This window comes from Symphalangus syndactylus, chromosome 11, assembly GCF_028878055.3.
Source record: "Symphalangus syndactylus isolate Jambi chromosome 11, NHGRI_mSymSyn1-v2.1_pri, whole genome shotgun sequence".
NCBI classification, from domain to species: Eukaryota; Metazoa; Chordata; class Mammalia; order Primates; family Hylobatidae; genus Symphalangus; species Symphalangus syndactylus.
Genome location: NC_072433.2, coordinates 43,048,764 through 43,076,305, shown reverse-complemented (window position 1 = coordinate 43,076,305; position 27,542 = coordinate 43,048,764). Strand labels below are relative to the sequence as shown.

Genomic DNA, 27,542 nt, shown 5'->3' with positions numbered 1-27,542 from the left:
AGCACCGCAATCAATTAGTGATGTCTGAAATGGAGCAGACCAGGCAAGCACCATGAATTTTGCCCTCCATAGGTTAGCTCATCTCTGAGGTCTTTCTCTGCCCTGACATGCTTTTGTTCCATGATTACCTCCAGCCTGGTGGGGAACAACATTGGCAGTGTGGGCGCCCAAGCCTTGGCACTGATGCTGGCAAAGAACGTCATGCTAGAAGAACTCTGGTGAGTTTGTCAGATTCTCTGCTCTGGGGAGGTGGATCACAATCTCTTTTGATCCCCTGGCTTCATCCATAGGAGCAGTTGTGTGGACAGACAAAGGTGGATGATTGAGTGATTGACTGATTGATCGATTGTGTTTGTCTTTATATGTACTGAGTGGTATGAAGCTTATAGAGCCTGGTATGTACATGCTAATTTTTTTATTTAATAAAATATATTGGTTTGCTGGTTTGATGACTGCCTCCGCATGGCATAAGTGTTAAGAGCACGGACTTTGGAATCAAGCAGGCCATGATCTTAGGCAAGTTAAATAACAATTTCAGAATCTCAAGTTTCATGTCTGTAAAATGAGGGTAAGAATACTTCCAACCATAAAGGATTTTTGCAAGAATTAGATAAAGTAGTGCCTGTGAAGACCTTAATATAGTGCCTGGCATATTTGTAAGTGCTCCGTAAATGTTAAATTAGAATAATGGCAGGGTTACTACTACTATTACTGCTGCTGCTGCTGCTGCTGCTGCTACAACTACTATAGTACTGTGGCTACTACTAATAATAAAGGTTTGTTATTTTAAAGTGATTTTGAGTTCCTAGGAGCACTGGGTATTCGAGTCATAGGTCATTTTGGAAGGTGAAATGGAGTTTTGATAGTTGAAAGAGGAACCATGAATCATGCTTATACTGCTGACCTGAAGCAGAGTCTAAGTTTCTCATCCTTTAGATGCCACTAGTATAGTATTCTGACATGTTCTGGGCAGCTTCAGATTATGTCAGGGAGATAAAATGCTGAATGTTTGATTTTCCCAGGAAGCAGAAAGACACTGCAACATATGGGCATTGCCATAAACAGATTTTATGGATGGACCTCGGCTGTTGCAAGGCTTACTAGCTCTACTCAAGTATCATTGATTCTATCCTGACTGGATTTTGCCACTTGGAATTTCTTAGTAGAGGAGAACCTTATTGTGAGAGCATCAGTTATGATTACTGTTAAAAGAAAAACTTTAGGCAAATTAAATTTAGCAGAGCTGTTTTGAACATACAGCAATTTATGAATTGGGCAGCATTCAGAACTGGGAGTGCTCCACCCAGCAAGGTGGGCAAGCAGTATCTATAGACAGGAAAAGGAAGTGATGTACAAAACAGCTTGATTGGTTGCACCTGGGCATTTGCCTTATTTGGGCATGGTGTGATGAGGCATTTTCCTTATATGGACATAGTCTGATCAGCTGGTAGACTGTGATTGACTGAAGCCTGGCTGCTGTGATTGGCTGAGACTTAGCTGTTTGTTATAAGGATATATTGTTAGGTTGCAGTTTGCTACATAGGAACTCAAAGTATGGAGGCAGTCTCAGGCCAAATTTAGTTTAACTGTATGTTAAGCTGCAGGTGACAGAATACCTCCATCTATAGAGGTTTAAACAAGGAAAGGGTTTATTTTTTCCCGTATAGGCAGCTGGAGGTAGGCAGTGTAGGGTTTGTACAGTGGCTGCAAGAGGCCAGGAGGGGTCTCAGCTCTGTCTCATTCTCTTTCTTTTCCATCATCCTTAGCCTGTGACTTCATTCACATGGTTGGTTGTCTCATGATCACAGGATGGCTGCTCCAGCTGTAGCACTACTTCTGTATTCCAGGATTCGATCTATATACCCTGGAAAGCCATCTGGGTTCTCTCCTTTAAAAAGCATTCCTGGAAGCCCCACCTATCAGTTTCCCCTTATGTATCAACCACGTGTATGTCACTTGACCAACCCACGTGTATGTTGTTTGACCAGCCCTGGCTGCAATGGAGAGTGGGAAATACAGTTTTTTCACCAAGTGCATGGCTGTCCAAATGAAATGAGACTTCCATTAATAAGGAAGAAAGGAAAGATGGATATATGGGAAGCTGGGGGATGAGGGAACTTATTACATAGAGAGCCCTTGGAGTGAATTCTCTTGCAAATATGTCCCTGGAATTGAGAATCCCCACAACGTACTTTATCTGTTATTTCTTTATCCGTGAGTTTGGGTTTTCAGATGTTGGATTTCCTATATGGGGGGCATGTGAGTTCATCATCTTCCATAATCAATGTTATATCAACTAGATTTTCTCTCTTGTTCTCACCAGCCTGGAGGAGAACCATCTCCAGGATGAAGGTGTATGTTCTCTCGCAGAAGGACTGAAGAAAAATTCAAGTTTGAAAATCCTAAAGTAAGGAACCCATAAGCAGGAAACAGGACAATAATTGCTGGCCTTTGGAAGGGGTATTTCTGAATAAGGTCTGGGCCGCTCCCCGCTGGGGTAACTCATGTGAGGTGGCCTGGTAGAACAGCTTGCCTTGGTCTAGGTGGACAAGGATTCCAGTGCAAGTTGTTTATCTGGGAGGTGGTCCCAGTGAATGCTGATAGGAGAGTGGTGAAGTGAGATGGGGAAGCGAAGGTAACCAATAAAGGGGAGTTATCAAGCCAGTTATCAATGAGGGAAATTGGAGCTCAGTACTCTGGGGCACTCCTGGAGTCAGTGCAGAACACACATGGTCACCTACCCAACCAATGGCCAAGAAAGCCATGGCATTTATCCACCAACCCTCTGTCCTTCGTATGTTGATGTGCGCTCGTGGGGCACTGATTCTCCAGCACTTCCAGCTCACCCTCACCCAGCTGAACATGCTTCTGGGGTCAGGAGAATGGCCTCAGGCAGAGAGTGGCAGGTCTTCTCTGCAAGCAGTGGCTGGGGAGGTGATGTGATGGGGAGCACTGTGGCCTCCTCTAGTGGCTGACTCAGTGGCTTGGGTCTTGTGCCACAAAGAGATGGACAGCTGAGGTGAACACGAACCCAACTAGTGACCATCATGGGTTTGTCAGGGTGCTCTCTGAGGCTGATGCCAAAATTCTTATTTCAAGTAGGCCTCAGGAACCCCATCAGATGGCTCCTTTTGCTGGAAGAAAGTGGCATCTGCCTAGGCAAATGTGGTCCTAGGAAAACGCTTGCCTTTAGAGACAGACAGACAGACAGCTGCCTCTGTGAGTGCCAGCTTTGCTGCCAGGCTGCTATCCACTCTGGCGACACTTGTTTGTGTTGCTTTCACAAGCTAGGAAGTTTCCAAATATTTGGAGAAAACACTTCCACTAATTATTTGGGTGGAAATGGGCTGGGAAGTTGGGGTGAAGCCAAGATGTGTCTGAGCCAGATGCCAGCTTTGCACTGAGGGTGGGCCTTTGGGAATACCAAGCCCATTATCACCCAGGTGTGGATATGGCAGGTTTGTCTTCCCTCCTTGTCACAGCCTCACTCCACTTGACTCCCGTGGATGCCAGGCAATGAGGCTGGGGTTGGTCCCATGCCACTCTGTCATCAGCCTTATTTTTCAGCATCCTAAACTATGTCATCCCCCACAAAAATTGAACTTCTGATACATCTTTTATAAAAAAGAGAAATGCCTACATCTTTCTTTTCCAGGCTTAGTTTCTGCCAAGAGTTGGTTGAGAGCCCAGGCTTGCTGGGTGCAGTGGCTCACACCTGTAATCCCAGCACTTTGGGAGGTGGAGGCGGGTGGATCACCTGAGGTGGGGAGTTCGATACCAGCCTGACCAACATGGAGAAACCCCATCTCTACTAAAAATAAAAAATTAGCTGGGTGTGGTGGCACACACCTGTAATCCCATCTACTCGGGAAGCTGAGGCAGGAGAATCACTTGAACCCGGGAGGTGAATGTTGCCATGAGCCGAGATCACACCATTGCACCCCAGCCTGGACAAGAGGGAAACTCCATCTCAAAAAAAAAAAAAAAAAAAGATGAGAAGAATAATAATTAAAAAAAAAGAGTCCAGGCTCTGGAACCAGACAGCCTGGGTCTTACCCTTGCTCCACCATTACCAGCCAGTTCTTCTTGGATGAGTGCCTCAGTTGCCTCAAGTGTAAATGGAGATAATGGCTGGACCTTCATTATAGGCCATGAGCATTCACTGAGAGAATGTAGGTAACAAAAGTAAGTTGTGGGTTGGAGCAAAAGTAACTGTGGTTTTGGACCATGAATTTTAAACTATTATAACTAGGCTAAAATACATCTTTATTAATCAAAATAGGAACCATTAAAATCAACACATTTTTGCCAATAAGAAATGTTTGTTTATTCCTGTAGCATAAAAATTCATGCTTCAGGATTCAACAAACTCTTGGAAAGCATTTTCTGCATCCTCCTGGTTGTGGAAGCATTTTTCCTGCAAAAAGTTGTCGAGATTCTTGAAGAAATGGTAGTCAGTTGGCTAGAGGTCAGGTAAATATGGCGAATGAGGCAAAACTTCATAGTCCAATTCATTCAACTTTTGAAGCTTTGGTTGTGCGACGTGCAGTTGGGTGTTGTCAAGGAGAATTGGACCCTTTCTGTTGACCAATGCCGGCTGCAGGTGTTGCAGTTTTCAGTGCATCTCATTGACTTGCTGAGCATACTTCTCATATGTAATGGTTTCGCAGGGATTCAGAAAGCTGTAGGGGATCAGACCAGCAGCAGACTACCAGTGACCATGACCTTTTTTTTTTGGTGCAAGTTTGCCTTTGGGAAGTGCTTTGGAGCTTCTTCTTGGTCCAACCACTGAGCTAGTCATTGCCAGTTGTATAAAATCCACTTTTCATCGCACGTCACAATCAGATCAAGAAATGGTTCACTGTTGTTGTGTAGAGTAAGAGAAGATGACACTTCAAAATGACAATTTTCTTGGTTTTCACTCAGCTCGTGAGGCACCCACTTATCGAGCTTTTTCACCTTTCCAATTTGCTTCAAATGCCGAACGACCATGGAATGGTCGATGTTGAGTTCTCAAGTAGTTGTAAGAAAATCATCTTTGATGATTGCTCTCAATTGGTCGTTGTCAACTTCCGATGGCCTGCCAGTACACTCCTCATCTTCAAGGCTCTTATCTCCTTTGCAAAACTTCTTGAACCACCACTGCACTGTACGTTCGTTAGCAGTTCCTGGGCCAAATGCGTTGCTGATGTTGTGAGTTGTCTCTGCTGCTTTACGACCCATTTTGAATTCGAATAAGAAAATTGCTTGAATTTGCTTTTCCTCTAACATCATTTCCATAGTCTAAAATAAACATAAAATAAACAGAAAGTATTAAGTCATTAGCAAAAAATCATAAAGTGAGAATTGTGCATTAAAATGATGTATAGCATAACCACATTTATTTAAGAATGTATTCCAATATCAAATGGCAAATTTCAACAATGCAAAAACTGCAATTACGTTTGTACCAATCTAATAGAAGCTCAACAAATACTGGCAATTACAACTGGCATTGCCTTAGGGTCAACTTGTAAGACATTCCTGAAATTGTGGGAGAGGGGGAAGACCTGGACTGGACATTATTGGAAGGCAAAGCTATAAGCAAAAGAGCAACATGGGAAACACATGACTCCTCTGTTGCTGTCCCTGGCTCTATCCTGTCTCCCCTCCCTGTTGTCAGCTACCTCATATGTTCTCTAATCTCTGTCTCTGTGCCCTCAAAGACCCCCCTGAAAATGGAAATATTACTGCTCATTGGTTATTTTCTATCAATTAAGTACTGTATTAGTCCGTTTTCATGCTGATGATAAAGATATACCCAAGACTGGGCACTTTATGAAAGAAAGAGTTTTATTGGACTTACAATTGCACATGGCTGGGGAGGCCTCACAATCATGGCGGAAGGTGAAAGGCACATCTCACATGGCAGCAGACAGGAGAAGAGGGCTTGTTCAGGGAAACTCCCCTTTTTAAAACCATCAGATATCATGAGACTTATTTACTGCAATGAGAAGAGGATGGGATTCAATTTCCTTCCACCAGGTCTCTCCCACAACATGTGGGAATTCAAGATGAGATTTGGGTGGGGACACAGCCAAACCATATCAAGTACTGTGCAAGTGTTTTAGGTATGCAGAGAGTGGTGGGTCTTCCCAGCAAGCAGAGTGTGAGGAGGTAATGGGGGACTGGTGGCTGACTTAATGGCCCGGGACCCATGCCACAAGGAGATGGATGGTGGATGTGAACAGGAGCCGGCTTACACCCATCACAATTTAGATTCTTATGCTCGATGGCACGGGTACTTTTTTAGGCCCATTTTACCAATGAGGAAATTGGGACTAATTTGCTCGAGATCAAAAAAGAAGTGGTGTAGGTGGGATTTAAACCCAGGCTGTCTAGCACTAAAACGCAGGTACTTAACCGCTATCCTAAGGGAGTGGCTACTTAATTTGATAAACTCATCTAGTGAATGGAAGAGAGACGGGTACATTTCACTGATGGTACTGAGCCTTTGTTGATGAGCTCATTGGGAATCTCAGACATGAGCAGGATGTGTCTAAGGGACAGGTGGGCTTCAGTAGGCTGGCTAACTCCTGAAGTCTCTTTAACTGGACAGTTTCAAGGGGAAAACCAAGAATCCTTGAAGCTCACCATTGTGTCTTCTTTTCCAGGTTGTCTAATAACTGCATCACCTACCTAGGGGCAAAAGCCCTCCTGCAGGCCCTTGAAAGGAATGACACCATCCTGGAAGTCTGGTAGGGCCCCTGGGCAGGCCTGTTTTAGCTCTCCGAGCCTCAGTTTTTCTATCTGTAAAATGGGGTGACGGGAGAGAGGAATGGCAGAATTTTGAGGATCCCTTCTGATTCTGACATTCAGTGAGAATGAGTCTGCATGTAAAGGATCTGATTCTCTGTCTAAGAAAGAAGTCTTTACATCTTTAAGTAGGGAGCAATGATTTCATTTTTAAACCTTTGCTATTTATTCAGCAACTTCTCTGTTCTATGAGATAGTGTAGGAATGGGGATGTGGTTGAAGAATGAAAAGAAAAGTCAGCTCCCACCCTCCTAGAAATTGCATCTGCCTTCACAGGTCAAGGATATTGGATCAGACCTTCTGCGGTTCTGAATGGAGGTTACACAGGTCAGGAGCAGGTTGCACAGTGTATCCAGTTCTCTATAATTAAAGCCATAGACTTTCATGTATTTGAAAAAAGCAAGAATTGCATTCTTGACAGATTCTTTCATTGCCTTAAAAAGAATGACTAGCCTTGGGAGTCTGGGCAGCTGGGTCCAGTGTTGTAGACTTTCTCTCTGCTGAGCCACAGCTTCAAAGATTTGTCCTTCTTGTTTTCAGGGATCTATTTCTCAGACAATAAATAAAGGTTTTCCCTGGCCTAATGTGCTATAAGTGAATGTTACTATATATGTTCCAGGCACTGGGCTAGAGACTAAAAGCCAGGAAATTTCCTATAAAAAATCTGTATCTCAGAGTTTTCTCAAAAGAGCTGGGAACTCTGGATGCCCATTCATGATTCCAGTAGTCAACCAGAGTACAAGAAGGGCTGAGTCTTCTCAGATGGACAAACCCACTCTGGCTGACTGCAGATCCACCAAGCCTATTGTCTTAGACCAGGACCCTTTGGCAACTCATTCCCGTAAGCTTGTGACCCCTGCTTTAAATATGCAGGCCTTGTCTTCTCTCAAAAAGCATATCAAGGCTGCAGCGAATGCAGATATCAAATGATGAAGTTAGGCCGGGCGCGGTGGCTCACGCTTGTAATCCCAGCACTTTGGGAGGCCGAGGCGGGCGGATCACGAGGTCAGGAGATCGAGACCACGGTGAAACCCCGTCTCTACTAAAAATACAAAAAGTTAGCCGGGCGTGGTGGCGGGCGCCTGTAGTCCCAGCTACTCGGAGAGGCTGAGGCAGGAGAATGTCGTGAACCCAGGAGGCGGAGCTTGCAGTGAGCCGAGATTGCGCCACTGCACTCCAGCCTGGGCGACAGAGCGAGACTCCGTCTCAAAAAAAAAAAAAAAAAAAAAAAACAAAAGCTTTGCTGGGCGTGGCAGCTCACACCTGTAATCCCAGCACTTTGGGAGGCTGAGGCAGGAGGATCACTTGAGGCCAGAGGTTCGACACCAGACCTCATCTCTCAAAAAATAAAAAATTCAGCTGGGTGCGGTGTAGTTCCTAGCTACTCAGGAGGCTGGGATGGAAGGATCCCTTAAACCCAGGAGTTCAAGGCTGCAGTGGGCCATGATTGCATCACTGCACAGGTGGCAGAATTAGATCCCATTTCTTAAAAAAATAAAAAATTTAAAAGTGACTTCAAAAATCTATGCTGTGATGGAGAGATTTTTCCTTCTGTATGATTGTGACATCTCTGTGGCCTATGATGTCATCAGGTTCTGGGCAAAGTGTAGGTTTTCTGTTTCTTTGTTTTTGAAACCATTGCACAGTTCTAAGAAACATCACATTCTGTGTTCTGGGCACCAGCCAACACGAGGTTGATATTTTAAGGGGTCTGATGTTATTTGCTGCCTGTTGATGGAACTTGGGAGGGCACAAGGATTTGCTCATTGTATTCTTGACAGATTCTCTTGTTGCCTTAAAAAGAATCACTGGCCTTGGGGAGTCTGTGGCTGGCTGGGTGCAGTGTTGTGGACTCTCTCTGCAGAGTCATGGAGCCTTGTTCAGAATGCTTCATGAACTGCCCTGGTTGGCCAAGGGTAAAAACACCCCTGACTTCCCTGCAAGAAACACTGCAGCTGGGCCAGAGAGTCAGCCCATCCCAGGCATGGGTTTAAAAAGTGGAGGCTTCTGTATGAAAGCCCTGCTCTAATTTTGTCCTCACTCAAACCTCTGTTCACTTGATCTCCTTTAGGCTCCGAGGGAACATTTTCTCTCTAGAGGAGGTTGACAAGCTTGGCTGCAGAGACACCAGACTCTTGCTTTGAAGTCTCCAGGAGGATGTTCATCTCAGTTTGTTTGTGAGCAAGCTGTGAGTTTGGGCCCCAGAGGCTGGGTGACATCTGTTGGCAGCCTCAGCCTCTTCAAAATGAGCCCTGTCCTGCCTAAGGCTGAACTTGTTTTCTGGGAACACCATAGGTCACCTTTATTCTGGCAGAGGAAGGAGCATCAGTGCCTTCCAGGATAGACTTTTCCCAAGCCTACTTTTGCCATCGACTTCTGCCCAAGATTCAATCCCAGGATGTACAAGGACAGCCCCTCCTCCATAGTATGGGGCTGGCCTCTGCTGATCCTCCCAGGCTTCCATGTGGGTCAGTGGGGCCCATGGATGTGCTTGTTAACTGAGTGCCTGTTGGTGGAGAGTCCTGGCCTCTCACAAAAGACCCCTTCCCACTGCTCTGATGAAGAGGAGTACACAGAACACATAATTCAGGAAGCAACTTTCCCTGTGTCTCGACTCATCCATCCAGGCCATTCCCCATCTCTGGTTCCTCCCCTCCTCCTGGACTCCTGCACGTGCTCCTTCCTCTGAGGCTGGGATTCAGAATAATAATGACCTCAGCTTTGATATTTCACTTACGGCGCCCCCAACCCTGGCACCCAGGGTGGGAAGGGCTACACCTTAGCCTGCCCTCCTTTCCGGTGTTTAAGACATTTTTGGAAGGGGACACGTGACAGCCGTTTGTTCCCCCAAGACATTCTAGGTTTGAAAGAAAAATATGACCACACTCCAGCTGGGATCACACGTGGACTTTTATTTCCAGTGAAATCAATTACTCTTCAGTTAAGCCTTTGGAAACAGCTCTACTTTAAAAAGCTCCAAATGCAGCTTTAAAAAATTAATCTGGGCCAGAATTTCAAACGGCCTCACTAGGCTTCTGGTTGATGCCTGTGAACTGAACTCTGACAACAGACTTCTGAAATAGACTCACAAGAGGCAGTTCCATTTCATTTGTGCCAGAATGCTTTAGGATGTACAGTTACGGATTGAAAGTTTACAGGAAAAAAAATTAAGCCCTTCCTTCTAAGCAAATGTCTTCCTGGATTATTCAAAATGATGCATGTCAAAGCCTTTGTAAATTGTCAGATGCTGTGCAAATGTTATTATTTTAAACATTATGATGTGTGAAAACTGGTTAATATTTATAAATCACTTTGCTTTATTGTCTTAAGTTTATACTCTTAGAGACAACATGGCCGTGAACTTTATGCTGTAAATAATCAGAGGGGAATAAACTGTTGAGTCAAAACAGCCATCTTCCTTGTGACCAAACATTTAAAAATATTCTGGCCAGGCACAGTGGCTCACGCCTGTAATCCAAGCACTTTGGGAGGCCGAGGTGGGCAGACCATCTGAGGCTGGGGGTTTGAGGCCAACCTGACCAACATGGAGAAACCCTGTCTCTACTAAAAATAGCGGAGGTTGCAGTGAGCCGAGATTACACCATTGTCCTCCAGCCTGGGCAACAAGAGTGGAACTCCATCTCAAATAAATAAATGAAATAAAATAAAAATATATCCCTAAAACCTGTCAAATTTTAAAGCACAATTTTCTACTTGAAGCCGGGGAAAATAATGTTTTCAACCTGATCATGCATAGCTTAAGGCAAAAGCAATTCTTAGAAAATAGCCAGGCAATCAAAACACTTCTGGCTTCAGATTAGAAAAGTTTAACCCTGTGAAGTTTTCAGCTGTGCAGGAGCCTCCCCATACCCAGCCTAAAAGGCTGCAACACATGTGAAAAGGCCCCTTGGCCTCCCTCGATTCTCTCAAAGTGGCTCCAGGAGTCTTTAACAGGAGAAAGATGGAGAAGGTTTACCTACGGCTGGCTCTCCACAGCGAGCAGCCTCTCATGCAGGCCTTGTGTTAAAACAATGCTTAGCTGCGTTTAATAAGCAAGGGATCAGGTGGTCGCCCAGCAAGATGAAATGCTACTTCCTTGAAAGGTTTTGTGTCTGGTTGACTCGGTGGTGTGGCATCTCCCTGGACCCTGCGAGGGAGTGTGTCTGTGGGTTTTCTTTGTGATTGGTGCCCTGTTCTGCCCAGACCATTGTTTCTGATGTAGCAGATCAGGAGGAAGGTGGCGTTGAGTCTCCTTTCGCTGAGGAGTACACAGCAGCCCATTTGCATAGCACTATATTGGGTTGTCAATTTGTAATCTTTAAAGTCATTCAGCAATGAGGCCAGACATGGTGGCTCATGCCTGTAATCTCAGCACTTTGGGAGGCTGAGGCAGCTGGATCACTTGAGGTCAGAAGTTCAAGACCAGCTTGGCCAACATGGCAAAACCCTGTCTCTAAAAATAGAAGAAAAAAAAAAAAGTTAGCTGGGTGTGGCAGCGCACACCTGTAATCCCAGCTACTTGGGAAGCTGAGGCGGGAGAATCTCTTGAATCTTGGAGGAGGAGGTTGCAGTGAGTTGAGATCATGCCACTGCACTCCAGCCTGGGTGACACAGCGAGACTGTCATAAATAAATAAATAAATTCAGCAATGATTTATTAACCAGTTATATTAGGATGACCAGTGGATGGACAAAACAGTCATGGTCCTCAAGGTGCTTACGTGAGGGTAGAGGGAGAGGCAGGCAGAAAACAAGTCAATTGAAAAAGCCATGAAAAAGTCTTCAGCCAGGCACTGTGGCTTATGCCTGTAATCTCAGCACTTTGGGAGGCCAAGGTGGGCAGATCACTTGAGGCTGGGAGTTCGAGACCAGCCTGGCCAATGTGGTGAAACCCCGTCTCTACTAAAAGTACAAAATTAGCCGGGCATGGTAGCAGGTGCCTGTAATCCCAGCTACTTGGGAGGTTGAAGCAGGAGAACTGCTTGAACCTGGGAGGCAGAGGTTGCAGTGAGCCGAGATCACACTACTGCACTCCAGCCTGGGCAACAGAGCAAGACTCCGTATCAAAAACAAAACAAAACAAAAAAAGTCTTCAGGCTGTTAAGGGGCTGGTCCAAGACAGGTTGTCTGAGGAGGTGCCAGGTAAGCTGTGTCCCCAAGAATGAGAAAGATATGGCCAAGCAAAGAGTGAGAGGGAAGAAGGGAGCATTCTAGCAATGGGGGACAAGAGGTACAAAGACCCTGGCGAGGGAAGGAGCCTGGTATGCATAGTAGGCTCAATAGTCACTCCCGAACATATGTAGATCCTAATCCTCGGGACCTGGGAATGTTGCCTTACCTTGCAAAAGGGACTTTGGAGGTGAGATTCAGTTAAGGGTCTTGAGATGGGAAGATCATCCTGGATTACCTGGGTGGGTCTTAAATGCTATCGCAGTTTCCTTATAAGAGAAATTTGAAGGACAATGTAAAGCAAAGGGAAATATGACACCGCAGAAGAAAGCAATGTGATCCCCAAGTAAGATGCTACACTGCTGGCTTTGAAGGTGGAGGAAGGTGCCATGGGCCAAGGATTGCAGCTCTAGAAGCCAAAGAAGACCAGGAAATAGATTCTCCCCCAGAACCTCTGCAGGCAGCATAGCCCTGCCTGCCTCGGCTCCAGCCCATTTTGGACTTCTGGCTTCCAGGACTATAAGGGAATAATTTGTGTCATTTCCTACAGCAGCCGTAGGAAACTAATACACTATGTTGGAGGCAAGCTAAGGGAAAGGTGTCACTAGATGGGTTTGCAGAGAGGTAGGTAGGACCAGTTCAGGAAAGGTGTCACTGGCCACAGTCAAGAGTTTGGTCTTGATCTTGGAATAACGTCAAGGCCTTGGAAAGTTCTAAGCAGGGGAGATGTGAACCAATTTACAGTTAAAGAAGATCTTGTTTGCTCCTGGGTGGAGATAGGACAGGAATATGTAGGGGTGGGGATGGGAGGCAGAAGAAGTGGGGAGGCTGCCTCAGAGCTATTGCAGGTGAGAGGCAGTTGGCAGTGGAGGTGGAGAGAAGAGGATGGATTCCAGAGACATTCTGGAGGTCGATTCCCAAGAGCCTACGAATGGGTTGGATGGGAGGGATGAGGGAATGGCAAACATCAAGGATGACTCATAGATTTCTGACTTGAGAAACTGAGGGCCTGGGAAAGTTGGGTAGGAAACCAGTTTGGAAGTGGGAGAGAGTTCTGGTTTGAATTGTCAAGTTTGAGACACTGAAATGGAGAAATTAAGTGGAGACGTCAAAAGATGGTGTGAATTTGGAGCTCATGGGAAAGGTCACAGCCAGAGATAATAGCGTGGGTGTCCTCAGTGTCAAACTGAGAATGGGGACCTTGAGTCTGGATGACATGAGCTAGAAAGAGATTATGGAGAAAGAAGAGGTCAAGAGGGCCTAGGTAAGATAGTAGTGAGATCTTGATATGTGATTCCTGGTAGAGTTCAGAGTAGGAGAAATTCCGTAATTTTCAAAAGTCCAGCGGATACCACCAAAAGCCTCCTGGGCCTGTGTAGGGAACTAGGGAAGTAGGATTCTTGATTGTAAGCCTCTCTGATAGGGAAGTTACCTGAAAGGTACATGTTCATGGCCAGAAGTTTATCCATTAGCAGACGGATTCCAGTTTTGCAGCTAAGAATACATAATTCTTATGCACAGAAAAACAAGTATTAGAGCAGAATTTTAAAAACAGCCTCAGACTTTCATAATATTCATCATCATCCTGGAAGAAAAAGGATGCCCGTCTGAGGGCCCTTCCCTTCCCATAGCACCAAACAAAAAGCTGAAATGAATACACCGCACAGAAATGTGAGAGTTGGAGTCATATTCCAAGCGGCTGAGCTGAGACTAGCGCTTCGTTCCATTGTTGTATCAGGACAGCTTCAAGCCTCCTTCTTCACTCCGGTGAGTGGTCCAGCCCAGTGTGTGAAGTGCCCAGTACTCAGGGCAATGCCTGGCAGTGCCCGGGCACGAGAGGATGTGCTGCCTCGGGCCCTAGGTGGAGGGTTCCAGGTGAGCTGTAAGGTCATAAAGGACATTTCCCCTGGAGAATCGCAGGCGGAGATCGCAGCAGGGAAGACTGGCAATCCAGGCTCTTTGATTGGCTTCCCTTGGATAGTTTTTTTCCCTCTAAATTTAATCCCAACCTACTATTATTTCCTGAACAATCCACAGATCCAGTTCCCTAAGCATCACCACTCCCCTGATCACTCACCCTGAAAATGCTTCTTTTCAGGAGTGCTACATCTCTTTCTGCTTTGTAACAACTTCTCAATATCTTCAGTTCCACATCCCCCTGCCCTCCTGCACCCCTCCCTCTCACCTGCTCTGCCTCCACCCCCAGGAAACAAGGGGGTCCCTTTGGGATCCATCCTTGCCTAGGTTACTGCATCAGTCTCCCTGTTACTGACTTTGACCTGGGGCATGAACCTATTAAAACATAAGTCAGATCAGCTACTGCTCTGATGTAAACCCTCCAGGACTTCTTGTCTGGTGCAGGGTAAAAGGCAAGGTCTCATCTGACTTGGACCCCCTCTATCCTCTCTGGCCTCCCGTTTGCCACTCACACCTGTTCTCTGGGCTCCAACCTCACTGGCTTCTTTGCTGTTCCCTGAGCATACCTGGCACATTGCTGAGGACACCAGGCACATTGCTGCTTCCAGACCTCTGCACTAGCCTTTCCCCTCCTATGGGAACACTGTTCCCTGAGATGGTGGTGTGGTTGGCTTCTTCATTTCCTTCCAGTCTTAGTTCAGATGCCACCTACATGAGGTAGTCTTTCCCCGAACAATCTACCTAAATAGCAGTTTCCAGCCACTGCCTGCCCTCCTTTGTATTGTCTTCTCTGCATGAACTACCTGATGCATGGTCATTTTTCCCTTCCCCTAGAATGTCAGCTTCTTGAGAACAGGAACCATGCTCACTGCAGTGTCCTCAGAGTCTACAAAGGTGCCTAGCACATAGTAGGTGCTCAATACCTATTTGTTGAATGAAGGAAGGATCCACTTTCTTTATTAAAGGGGGCAGAAGATAGAAGTTGGGGCAGCTTATAAGAATGAGGCACCCTTTTTCTGACATCATTTGTGTCTCCTTCGTAAAGGAGGAAGATTCCCTGGGAAATGGAACAATCCCTAATGCATCAACTATCCAAAATGGGATCCAGATGTAGCAGAAAGTTCCCCTTAATAAAGAGCTTTCTGTGTGTGTTTTAAAAATCAGACATAGAAATTATTTGTCATTGATACCAGCAAATAGCTCAAATGGGAGAGCATGGATTTATAGTTCGGCTGGATTAGTTTAAAGATGATTAAAGTAATCCCCTTTATCTTATCAAAAAGAGCTTTTAGGTGGTCAGAGTAAAAGTCCTCAGACAGAATGTTCAGTTGCACTTGGAATTCCCTTCCCTAAGAGATAAGCACATCTGGGAGATGGAAGACCTCAGCCCGTCATCCATGGATCAAAACACTGTGCTGGGCTACTGTGGAGAAGGCGCCTGTGACGTATCCTTGCCTGTGCGGATACCTGGTCCAGTTAGCCGCTTGGCCCGGTGTTCATTCTGAATGCCCATATTCACAGGATTGGTGTGAAAATGGCTGGAACCATGGGAGGTTGGATGGACATCTGGGAGTTGCCATTTACTAAGATGGGGAGTGCAGAGGGATTGCAGGGGGTGGTGGTGGGGAATATCACGAGTTCACTTTTGGCTGTGTTGAGTGGAGATGCTGAGAAGGCAGTAGGATATAAAAGAGACACCGAATTTGGAGAGATAGCAAGTAGGAGTACCCCGTGGTAGGCACTGAGAAACATGGAGCAGGGTCTAGTCAATAACCATGACCGGTGCCACTGAGCAGGTTCCTTTGAGTCCTGACCATGTGTTACTCTATGTCCCATGCCCCTAGCAGGCTACCTGGAGTTTACCATCCTCCATGGGGAAAGCTCCATTCAATTCAATAGCTTTATGTTAGGTTCCTGCTGTGTGCAATGAGAGAACTACATAAGACAGCTTAGAATCAGTGTTAGGTCAGGCACAGTGGCTCATGCCTGTAATCCCAGCACTTTGGGAGGCCAAGGCAGAAGGATCACTTGAAGCCAGGAGTTCAAGACCAGCCTGGGCAACATGGTGAGACCCTCATCTCTACTCAAAAGAGAAAAGTTAGCTGGGCATGGTGGTGCGTACCTGTGGTCTCAGCTGCTCGGGAGACTGAGGTGGGAGGATCACTTGAGCCCAGGAGATGGGCTGCAGTGAGCTATGATTGTGCCACTGTACTCCAGCCTAGGCAACAGAGTGAGACCCCATCTCAAACAAAAAACAAAAAACAAAAAAGGAACCAGCGTTATGTTCCCTGCAAAACCCTTCAAAACTTCCCATTGCTCTTGGGATGGAGAACAACCCCTGTCCTTGGCTCCCAAGGCCCTTTTGTGCCTTCATTGTCTGTGCTCTGCCTCTTCCAGTTTCTTCAATTGATAGGAAACTTTCCTGTTTCCTATTTCTGGAGTCTTCCCCCTCACTCCTGCCTGCCAGTTATCTTTCCCATCTCATCTCAAAGGTGACTTCCTCAAACAGGCCTTCCCTGAGTGGCCAACCTCCCTTTAGGCATGCTCAGAGAGATTCTTCTTCTGAGGCTTACCACAGCCATAATTAAGTAAGTGATCATCTAATGAGTATTTTAGTTTGCCTTTTTTTTTTTTTGCCAGAGGGAGTGTGGCATCTCTCTTGTACACTGCTATGTTTCCTGGAGCCTGCTTAGTAACTCAACCACTAGTTCCATGAACCCAGGACCAGGCTGGATGGAAGAGGCTGTGGGGTGGTGGATTGAGAGAGGTCGTTAGTGAGGGCTGGAGCCCTCTGTGAAGACATGTCTGTAAAGGACTTTGACTAGGTCCTCCATGAAGGGAGGATTTGGAAGGCAGAGATGATGAGCATTTCAGTTGGGGAATCCATTTTAACAGAGGTGGAAAGAGTCTTGGCTTGGAATCAGGGTCTCGGCCCATCTCCTGAGTGACAGGGGGCTTGTAATTTACCATCTTTGGGCCTTCATCTCCTACCTGTAAAATGAGAGGCTGGTTTACCAAGGACTGCAAATAATAGCACCATGACTCTATCTCCCCATCTAATCCCCTGGCAGATATCTCTCTTCCCAGTGAGCCTGAATACAAGTTCAGAATTAGCTTTAACGCAATGTTCTAGGCAGCCATTCCCAATTGATAGGAAATGATAATTGAGATAAGCCCCATTTGTCAGGCTTGACTTGGATGAAGATCCCTTAGATGAAGTCAGGCCCTGGCACTGATTCAGTGAATGTATGACAGGACAGAGCCTGGGGAAGAAAGCCCTATGGAAGTAGAGACCTCAGCAGCACCAAACACTATCAACAGAAAGGACACAAAAATGGGCCGGGCACATTGGCTCATGCCTGTAATCCCAGCACTTTGGGAGGCCGAGGCAGGCAGATCACTTGAGGTCAGGAGTTTGACACCAGCCTGGCCAATATGGTGAAACCTTGTCTCTACTAAAAATACAAAAATTAGCTGGGCGTGGTGGCAGGCGCCTGTAATCCCAGCTACTTGGGAGGCTGAGGCAGGAGAATAGCTTGATCCTGGGAGGCGGAGGTTGCAGTGAGCTCAGATCGCGCCATTGCACTCCAGCCTAGGCAACAGAGCAAGACTCTGTCTCAAAACAAACAAACAAACAAACAAAAACAACTCAGCAACAACAACAAAAACAAAAAGAAGGGACATGAAAATATTCCAGTCCAGAGTGGCAAACTCAAATGCCTTAAGGGACCAGTGGATGTAGATCATGCAGATAAGAGAAGTGGTCCCAGTGGTAACATGAGAATGTTTGCCTTGCCTAAAAGGACCCCAAATCTCTCTCCTTCACGTTCTTTTCTCCTTCCTCCTTCTTATTGTATGGATTAGGCAAAAACAAATTTCAGTTGAAATTTTCTTCCAGACAGTTGGACTGTGACCTCTGAGTCCTACCAGCTTGGTTGGAGAATCCAGATGTAGATGAGAACGGTGTTGCCTAAGGCCACACTTCAAGCCAGGCCTGTTGATTTCCAACTTACGGCTTCCTACGGCAGTGTGGTCATAAAGCCTGGAAAACAGGAAGATAGGGGTGACAAAAGAGGAACAGGAGTAGAATGAGGCTTAGGTTTTCAAAAGATGCTCATTTCATTTTGGATGACTATGGCAAGGAAGAACGATGGCCTGTCTGCTGCTACTGTTAGTCATCACTCATGTGACTGCTTTTATGTATTCATTGGTTTAAATTCCCTGGATCTCCAGAAACATGTCACTTTCCACTGGGGGAAATTTGTGTCATGATTAAACACACACACACACACACACAGACACACACACACACAGACACACCCCTCCTCCTTTCTCAGTGTTAATCACCTTCTCCTATAATTAGCACTTAAAATGTCAAAGTAGAAGAAATTAATTAACAGGAGTATCCAGTGCAGCAAGGCTCTAGGACTGATTATAAAAAGCACTTCCTTAAATATTTTGAGTACTTTTGGGAATCAGAAGCCTCCCTTCTAATTGAAAGATCCTTAACTACACCCTAAGTCCTGGCTGGTGGCCAGGGGTGCGGGGCTGAGTGAGGCGGCGTGTGGAAATCCCTTCTTCACCATCCTTGGGAAAATTCCCTCCAAACTGGGATAGGTGGCAACAGAAGTTCGGAAACAGCAAGCGTCCCAGGCTGAATCTGCGGAGGAGGAAGAGATGAACCTTTCCTGAGCTGGTACTGCGTGCCAGGAACTTTAGCTCGGTATTTTGCCACAATCCTGTAAGACAACGGATACTATGATCTCCATTTTACAGATGAGGACATTGAGGCTCAGCGTGGTTGTGACTTCCTCAGGTCACGCAGCCACTGAATGAAAGCGCCAAAGATTCAAACTGAGCTCTGATTCTAAAGTTTTGCTTTCTCACGGCATCCTGGAATCCTATTTCCAACCTTCATCTGGACTCTTAACCCAGCCCAAACTTAAGCGTCTACAGTTTTGACAGTTGAGGCAGGAGCACGGGAGGTGGAGCCGGTGGCAGCGCCCCGCCCCGCCCCGGCTCCGGCATCAGCCAATGGTGACGCGGCACCCGCAGCCTTTCGCCCAATCAGCTTGAGCTTCCCGCCTCCATCCCCCTCTCTTCTCTGCCCCGCCCCTTCGCTTTCCCTTTGGTTCCACCGAGCTTGACAGAGCGGAAAGTCCCTTCGGCCGGCGCCGGGCCGGCAGCCATTGGAGGAAGGTCTGTCACAGGGAGGCCCAATCACGGCCCGCTCAGGGGCGCAGCTCGGCCTACGATTGGCTAGCGCGGCGGCTGCCCCCTCCGCCCCCGCTCCCTCCCTCTCCCCTGGGCGGTTCGGAGGCGGGGCAGGTGGGGGCGGGCCCAGGTAGCAGGTTTGGCTGCGCGGGGGCCGCGCGTCGGAGGTAAATACTAGGGCGGTGGGTGTGGGGAGCCGGGGCCGGCCCGGGTGGGGAGCCGGGTCTAGGGGCGAGGGGCGACGCCCCGCCGCCCGAGGTTAGTGAATGAGCTGGCGGCGGGCGGCCGGCGGGCGGCCTGATCCCCTCGGCGCAGCCGCCTGGCCTCAGGGCGTCCGGAGCCGCCGCGGCGACCATCGGGCCCTCGGCGCCGGCCCGTTAGTTGCCCGGGCCCGAGCCGGCCGGGCCCGCGGGGTGCCAAGCCCGCTGACGTCAGCCCGGGCTTCCCCCCCACCGGGGCTTCCCCATCCCCCGAGGCTTCCCAGGAGGGCTCCGAGTCCGGGGAGCGTGCGGGATCGCCACCGTCGGGACCCCCGGAGGAGAGAGGACTTGGGTCGGGAGCCGCGCGGGACGCTGCCCCCCTCCCGCCCCCCACCCCATTTACAGATGGGGAGACTGAGGCACAGGCCGCTGGCGGGCCCCGACGGCCACGGTTGGCCTCAGGAGCCCGGGGCTGTGATTCCTACCGTCCGCGCCGCGGGGCGTATGTACGGATCGATTTTGCGGGTGTTGGTGGCTCCTGTCCAGGAATCGCAGTCGGGGTTCTGGCCTCGTTAATGGCGTGTTCTGCTTTTTCTTTCAGTTTCCCCCTTTCCAGGGTGAGGATGGTTCTACACAACCACCCGGAGTTCCTTAGTTGAAGGTGCGCCCTGTTGTGACAGGTATTCTTTCTTTATGTTTTTCTTTCATGTTAACAATCGAGGGGGGTGGGGGGCGAATGGGGGGCGGGGGTGAAGTCATGAAATCTTGAGGAAGATGATGTTGAATCTGGGACTCAGTTGGGTCAGCTGCCGGTTATTCATGTACTTGGCATCGTTTCTCTTCCACCCCTTGGCATTTGAATGTTTTAGGATAGTTGTCATCTTCCAGCCACCAAGTCTGTGGCCTTGCAATCTCCCAGCCCCTATCATCCCTGCCACCTTCTTCTCCTCAGTTTTTCCTGGAAAGTTTTATCCTTAGCTAAGGAGCATGCCTACCTTGCTTTTGAATTCGGGCTAATTAGGGATCTTAGTAAGATTGTTCATTTTGCAATCATTGGCTCTCAGAGAAGCACCCAGGCCTTGAGAGGGTGTACATTTGATTGTTGGCTTTCTACACACCCCCTCATGCCCCAAGTAGACTGAATGGCCTTAAGAATTTAGCCTCCCATTCCCCACTGAGCAGTAGGTGGATTTGAACTAGAACAGTATTAGGAGAAAATGATTTGCTGGAAATTCTTATTGAAGTAACACCCAGAACATTCTCTAATATTCTGCTGCAAAATTGTATAGTATTCTTGCAAATAAACCTTCCTCTGGGTGGTAACTTTTGTGAGAAGCAGATAAGGCTTATTATATAAAGCACAACTAACAATAAGCAGCAATGATTTTTGTAGTCTGGCACACCTAAACTGTGGTTTTGTTTGATTTAAGGAAGTCTCCAACACAAGGAGAGAGAAAGCAATAGTTATGTTGTTTATCAAAGTATTAGTATTTTGTTCCTGATTTTCACACTATGATTTTAAATTAGTTTTTTTTTCATTGGTTGTACAGAATTTATAAGCATCATACATGCTAGTGAGGCTCTAGGAAGCTAGTGTCAAATAAACCTCAAAACAACTTGGTTTCATAATTGTGAAATTTTCCATATTTGTTTCTTCTTATATGAAGTGGTTTAACATGATTTCATTTTATCCAGAGAACTGGTAAAGTTTTAGGCAAAATTCATTAAATACTCCCAATTCTTGAGTCTTTTTCTTTTCTCTTTCTCTTGGTTTAATCCCTTAAACAGGAGGAGGAAATGCAATTTTGTTTTCACTGTTACCACTTGAGTCTTTCATTCATTTCTCTGTATTCAGTGCCTAGCATATGCCAGGCTCTCGTGTGGGCACTGGATAATATAAAAATGAAGGACTTGGGGAATTCACAGTTGGCAGTGGAGTGGCTAGGTTTAACACTAGAGAGGCAGCAGTATTCCTCGTTCCAGTGGGAATATGCAGATATGAGAGGATCTTCTTTTTTTTTTAACCTTATAAATCCCACTTATATTAAGGACTGTGCACTTGTGACACAAATTAGTCATTGAGGAAAATTAAAATGGACTCAGTCTTTTTTCTGGCCACTGAATCTCTGTATCTCTATTCTTTAGCTGTTGAGAAATATAACAACTTTGTCTTTTAGTGAGAGATGTTCTTTTTTAAAAGGATAATCATTCTAGCTATCCAGAAGCTTTTGGAAAAAGGCCCACATGTCTTCTTTCTTCGGTGTTCAAGCTGACCTTCCTACCTCTTTGCCATTTATAATTAGGGGCAGAATTAAGTATTGTAATTTTTATTCTAATTTAGATAGCTTCCTGTGGTTTTTAGAACAAGCAGGATATCTTAGGAGATGCAAAAAGCTCTTGAATTGGATCTGTCTTTGTGAGATCCTTATGAACAATATAATCTGATAACTTGAGAATCAGAAAAACACTGTATCTTCTGGATAAGTTAACCATTGTTAGTTTTCTGTAGCTACTGATGTTCATTTGTACTATATGTTGCCTTTCAGAATGTGGTAATTGTAATCTTTAACATTTTTCATGTAAAACGTATTTCCTGATCATCTTTCCATTGTCTTCATGGAAAATTGATAAATATTTGTGCCTTCCAACCCTCGTCTTGGTTTAATGACTTTATCTTAATACAAGTAAGTTCCCCTTTACTCAGAATCCAGACCATCAACAAGCTCAGATAACCAGAAATGTTTTCAAATCTATGTTAACCTGAACTGTTCTCCTTCGTCAGTGACCTCAAAGGAAAGGCCTTCTGTTCAACATGGCTTTAGGGTTAAACGTATTATTGTGTTTCAACTCGTTGGTAATTTTCATTCAGTGTTTATTACCAAGATATTCATAATCACACAGTTATCCAGCCTGAAGTAAGATGGTATTTAGATGAGTCATTTGTGATATACTCACTCAAAGTGATTCAACCTGCAAAATAATAAGAGAATACAAGTGAAAATTTCTCCCTTCACACTGACCCCTCACTCCCACCTGCCCTACAGTGACTTTGAATTTAGCTGTGCTTCTTTTTCCTTCAGTTGTCTTACTGTTCCCTAGGCCTTTACTTAAAGGTAGAAGCTGAGTGGATGTGGATTGATGTTGGGTTTTTGTGTGTGTGTGTTCTTTCTTTCCTCTTTTTTTTTTTTTTTTTTTTTTTTTTCTGAGACCAGGTCTTGCTCTGTCACCCAGGCTGGAGTGCAGTGGCATGATCATAGCTCTCTTCAGCCTGGTCCTCCTGGGCTCTAGCGATCTTCCCATCCTCCAGAGTAGCTGAGACCCTGAGTAGCTGGGCCCACAGGCAGACACCACCACACTCGGCTAATTTTCTTTTTTTTTTCTTCCTTTTGGGACAGGCTCTCATTTTGTCACCCAGGCAGGAGTGCAGTAGCGCTATCACAGCTCACTAAAGCCTTGAACTCCAGACTTAGGGGATCCTCCCACTTCAGCCTCCAAAGTGCTGGGATTACAGGAGTGAGCCACTGTGCCTAGCCTAGATGATGTAGTTTTCAGTATCTAACTCTGTACTGAAAGTGTAAAAAATACCAAACCAACAAACCAACCTTCTTGATGATAAATAACTCATTTACAGTGTGATTTAGATCTTTCCCTTCATATTGTGTTGAGTCAGTTTTTACTGCTTGGGGTACCTAAGACTTTAACTATTTAACTGCTATGCACATCCCAGTGAAAGTAGAATGTTGGTGTTATATTCACTTCTACAGTGGGGAGAAATGTATGTTAGCATATTTTTATTGTAATACTGGTATTTTGAGTACATAAAATAAATAAATATATATGTATATATATTATGGAGTGTGTATATATGTGAGAGAGTGTGTGACAGGGTCTTGCTTTTTCACCCAGGCTGAAGTGTAGTGGCCTGATCATGGCTGGCTGCAGTCCCTCTCTCCAGGGCTCAAGCCATCCTCCCACCTCAGCCTCACAAGTAGCTGGGACTACAGGCACATGCCATCACACCTGGCTAGCTTTTGTACCTTTTGTAGAAATGAGGTTTCACTGTGTTGCACAGGGTGGTCTCAAACTCCTGGGCTCAAGCTGTCCACCCACCTTGGCTTCCCAAACTGTTGGGATTACAGGCGTGAGTCACTGCGCCTGGCTGAGAATATTAATGATCATTCAGTTTATTGCCTTGTATATCTCTAGACTCGAGCCGTAAAGTTTCCCATTCAACTTTATCAGCTGCAGTGAAGAGAATCAATTTTTAATAAGAGAGTTTCAAACCTGTTCTTAATGTATTCTTTCTGAAAGAGGAAAGGCTGTATCCTTCATGTTTGGATAATGCTTTTGAAATATTTGATAACTCGTGCTTGACTATTCTAGTTATCTAACATGACCCATCCTGTTACTAAGTCTAAGCTCATTTCCACTTATGCTAATGAAAGTTAGGAAAAAAGTTACCACTCCTTGTAGAGTTCACTTTAAAATATGGTACTTGAAAGCTATAGTTTATTACCCTAAAACATTTTTATAAACCTAGCAGTTATATCTATTTTTACTGTGGATTCTCTTCCTTAAATTATTTCAGAAAGCTAGCTTATAATCAAATTTATTTAACATAATGTCCTAATGCACATATAGTAATTTAGTTTTGTCTTAATAATAGATTATTAGCATTAATGATTTTTATTTTAAATTGTGACATGAATAGTTAAGCTACAGGACCAATAGAGTAGGAGCTGTTGGTATAAAGCAATTATTAAGATTCAAGGAAGTTTCTGATTGTAATATTTGAAGACATTATTCTTAGGAATTTTAAAAAAGAATTTCTTTTCAAAATAGAATTGCTTTACCTTTTTCAGAAAAATTTTGGCCCAAAAAATCTAAATACATTTTAAAGAGAACCAAAACAACAGCTCATTTTTTTGAAAGTTGCTTTTTGACTATCTTAACCTTCTGCGAGTGACCAGAATCTCTATTCAATAAAGCCTATGTGCCCTTTGCTCCTAAAGACCCTTTCAGAATGTATGCATTCCTCTTTTCATGATTGTTGCTTTGTTTTTTCAAACACACAAACATATTTCACTACCTGGCTTCTCAGAACTGATTCGAAGTGGTAAGTTGGAAAGCAACAAGGCCGTAAAAGGAGTCAAATGCATACAGCAGGAAACCACAGAAAATGGCTGATTGCAAGGGAAAACTCTAGACAGTAGATCTGTAGAAAGCATTCGTGATCTCAGGAAGCATAAGATACAGCCTTTGAACAAAATAACAGCCTTGCTGATCAAGAGTTATGCAAAATAATTTACAGTCATAATGATACATCAATGATCAAGAAAAAAATAAGGACATTTTCTTGTGGAAAGTGTTGACATGTTAAAAGCATTTTGGTCAAAAAGAACCAACACTTCAGTTTGGTCCTTTAAAGGAATAGAACCAAATCGAGGGGTTTGATAGCTGTTTGGGCAGCCCTTATAAGGAGTTTTGTTTATATCATGTCAAGAGCGAGGTTTCCACAGGTGTCTTATATAAGTGGCAAATATAAATTGATCCCATTCTTGCTGAAGTAGACAGTGCCCTCAAGTGGAATTAAAACAAACACACCACAAAAAAAAGAAGAAAAAAAGAGAACCACTTCATGCTACCTCTGCTTTTACCCTCACTGAGTGTACGCAGATATTTCAGTCATGTTGGTTTGAAGGAGGTGCCTAACCTGTATCCTGTCTTGGCTAAACCACATGTCTCATGCTGGCTTAGAAACGTTACCATTATGGAATACTTCATTATCTAGCAGTGCTTTCTAAAAGAAGTGTTCCGCTGTGTATAGATTTGCCAGGTTGTTTGATCATTAAGTGATTAAATCTAAAATTTGGTTCTTTAGTTTTAGGAGTATTTATTTTTTAATTGCTAGAATAAAATAAATATGATAGTGCTATCAATTTCAGCCATTACCCAGAATAATGGAAATGGATACCTCTATCTCAAGGAAGGATGAAATGAAAGTACTGTCTTTGGAAACCAGATAGCCACATTCTTATGACAGGGATACCTAGGAACTATTGTTTTCAGCAGAAAATTAATAAAATAATGAAGTAAAGTCTCAGTTTGAATTAATGAAATTGTGTAGTTTTTTAACCATCAGTTAAAATAGGTTTGAGAATGAGGCTACTTCATTGGAAAGATTATTATTCTTGTAAAAATTTTAATTGAGGACCAGGTGCAGTTGCTCATGCCTGTAATCCTAGAACCCTGGAAGGCCAAGGTGGGAGGATCACTTGAGCCCAGGAGTTTGAAACTGCAGTGAGCTATGATCGCACCAGTGTACCCAAGCCTGGGGGAAAGAGCGAGACCCTGTCTCAAAAATAAATAAATAAATAAATGAAAATTTGAAAAAGAAATCATAGAAAGAAATTATAATGCAGTTATATCATGATATTCCCTTACTATGTAGTACAAGTTTTGATGCTACAAAATTGATTTTTAAAATATTTTTAATATAGTCACATTTTATAATATCTGATATTTGCGATTTGAGAAATCAGATAACTATGATTAATGTGATGAACATTGCCCATCTTCAGATAAAATATATGAAATGAAGTTGAGTCAGAGGTAAAATGTTCCATTATCACAATATGGCCATATCATAGCTATCATTTATAGGCATGAGCCACACAGCTCAGCCCCAAATGCTACTTTTAAAAGTTTATTAGTGTCAGAATATGGGACAGGCCTAGTGGCTTACGACTGTAATCCCAGTGCGTTGGGAGGCCAAGACAGGAGGATCACTTGAGCCCAGGAGTTCAAGACCAGCTTAGGCAACATAGTGAGACCCTGTCTCTACAAAAAATAGAAAGCTTAGCTGTGTGTGGTGACACCCGCCTATAATACCAGCTACTCGGGAAGCTGAGGTAGGAGGATCACGTGAGCCCAGGAGTTCAAGACCAGCTTAGGCAACATAGTGAGACCCTGTCTCTACAAAAAATAGAAAGCTTAGCTGTGTGTGGTGACACCCGCCTGTAATACCAGCTACTCGGGAGGCTGAGGTAGGAGGATCACTTGAGCCTGGAAGGTCGTGGCCACAGTGAACCGTGATTGTGCCACTGCAGTCCAGCATGGACAACAAGAGTGAGACCCTGTCTCAAAATAAATAAATAAAAATAAATTTTAAAAAGTTAGAGTATGTATATAAGGGTAATCTTTAAAAGTTTTTACTAGAATCTGATTTTTTAAATTTCAGTGTCTTGGAAGCAAACATTATTGTGTTGTCTTTGAAAGTACTTTACAATTGGATTTCATTAATTAAATATGCACAGTTACAGTAGATAAAAGTAATATACTGTATGTCTTTTAGCCCTTTTAGATATTTTTTGAAAATATTTCATTTGTGTGTATGTGTTTACTGGTCAAATGAAAAATTTAAAAGTCTTAAGTCTTAATTTTCAGTCATGTAGAATGAAGTCTAAAGTTTATTTTTGCTTTTTCACTAGGCATTTTGATTTCTTTTTACAGCATGGACACCACGTTGCTGAAAACATGCTTTGGGACTGCCACTGAATTTATCTTTTGCGGTTTTATGACAAAGTTATTAGTAGTTTCCTTTTTTTGAATTAGTATTTTGAAGTTAATATCACAATGAGTTCAGGTTTATGGAGCCAAGAAAAAGTTACTTCGCCCTACTGGGAAGAGCGGATTTTTTATTTGCTTCTTCAAGAATGCAGCGTTACAGACAAACAAACACAAAAGCTCCTTAAAGTACCGAAGGGAAGTATAGGACAGTATATTCAAGATCGTTCTGTGGGGCATTCAAGGATTCCTTCTGCAAAAGGCAAGAAAAATCAGATTGGATTAAAAATTCTAGAGCAACCTCATGCAGTTCTCTTTGTTGATGAAAAGGATGTTGTAGAGATAAATGAAAAGTTCACAGAGTTACTTTTGGCAATTACCAATTGTGAGGAGAGGTTCAGCCTGTTTAAAAACAGAAACAGACTAAGTAAAGGCCTCCAAATAGACGTGGGCTGTCCTGTGAAAGTACAGCTGAGATCTGGGGAAGAAAAATTTCCTGGAGTTGTACGCTTCAGAGGACCCCTGTTAGCAGAGAGGACAGTCTCCGGAATATTCTTTGGAGTTGAATTGCTGGTAAGTTTGATAAACCATTTTAGTAGTGTGTTTGTTTGTGTTCATGTGTCTATGTGTATTTGTATGCACATTTGTATTTTTCTTCTTTAAATACGAAATAAATTTTCCC

At 44.6% G+C, this 27,542-nt stretch overlaps 2 protein-coding genes and 1 long non-coding RNA gene across 27 annotated transcripts in view; 2 read left to right on the top strand and 1 right to left on the bottom strand.

The window, feature by feature from the left end:
• Positions 1–10,202, top strand: part of NOD2 (nucleotide binding oligomerization domain containing 2) — a 48,474-nt gene extending 38,272 nt beyond the window's left edge. For 7 of the 8 annotated variants that reach the window (XM_063612719.1, XM_063612722.1, XM_063612725.1 and 4 more), the window contains exons 9-12: positions 135–218; positions 2,324–2,407; positions 6,654–6,737; positions 8,867–10,202. In XM_063612719.1, the coding sequence (XP_063468789.1) occupies positions 135–218; positions 2,324–2,407; positions 6,654–6,737; positions 8,867–8,939 (325 nt within the window). In that variant the 3' untranslated portion in view covers positions 8,940–10,202. The remainder of the gene's footprint in view (positions 1–134; positions 219–2,323; positions 2,408–6,653; positions 6,738–8,866) is intronic. The other variant, XM_063612723.1, reaches the window with a different exon arrangement.
• A 4,875-nt stretch (positions 10,203–15,077) lies between these two features.
• Positions 15,078–18,784, bottom strand: LOC134731817 (uncharacterized). The gene is made up of 2 exons (XR_010114417.1): positions 18,391–18,784; positions 15,078–17,922 (listed from the first exon to the last, which is right to left on the bottom strand). It is a non-coding gene; the product is annotated as an uncharacterized lncRNA (long non-coding RNA).
• A 384-nt stretch (positions 18,785–19,168) lies between these two features.
• The window catches only part of CYLD (CYLD lysine 63 deubiquitinase), a 53,384-nt gene continuing 45,010 nt past the window's right edge, over positions 19,169–27,542 (top strand). For 2 of the 18 annotated variants that reach the window (XM_055297701.2, XM_055297699.2), the window contains exons 1-3: positions 19,192–19,261; positions 19,896–19,974; positions 26,807–27,433. In XM_055297701.2, the coding sequence (XP_055153676.1) occupies positions 26,930–27,433 (504 nt within the window). In that variant the 5' untranslated portion in view covers positions 19,192–19,261; positions 19,896–19,974; positions 26,807–26,929. Of the gene's footprint in view, positions 19,801–19,895; positions 19,975–26,784; positions 27,434–27,542 lie in introns of all 18 variants that reach the window. The other 16 variants (XM_063612710.1, XM_063612711.1, XM_063612718.1 and 13 more) reach the window with 16 other exon arrangements.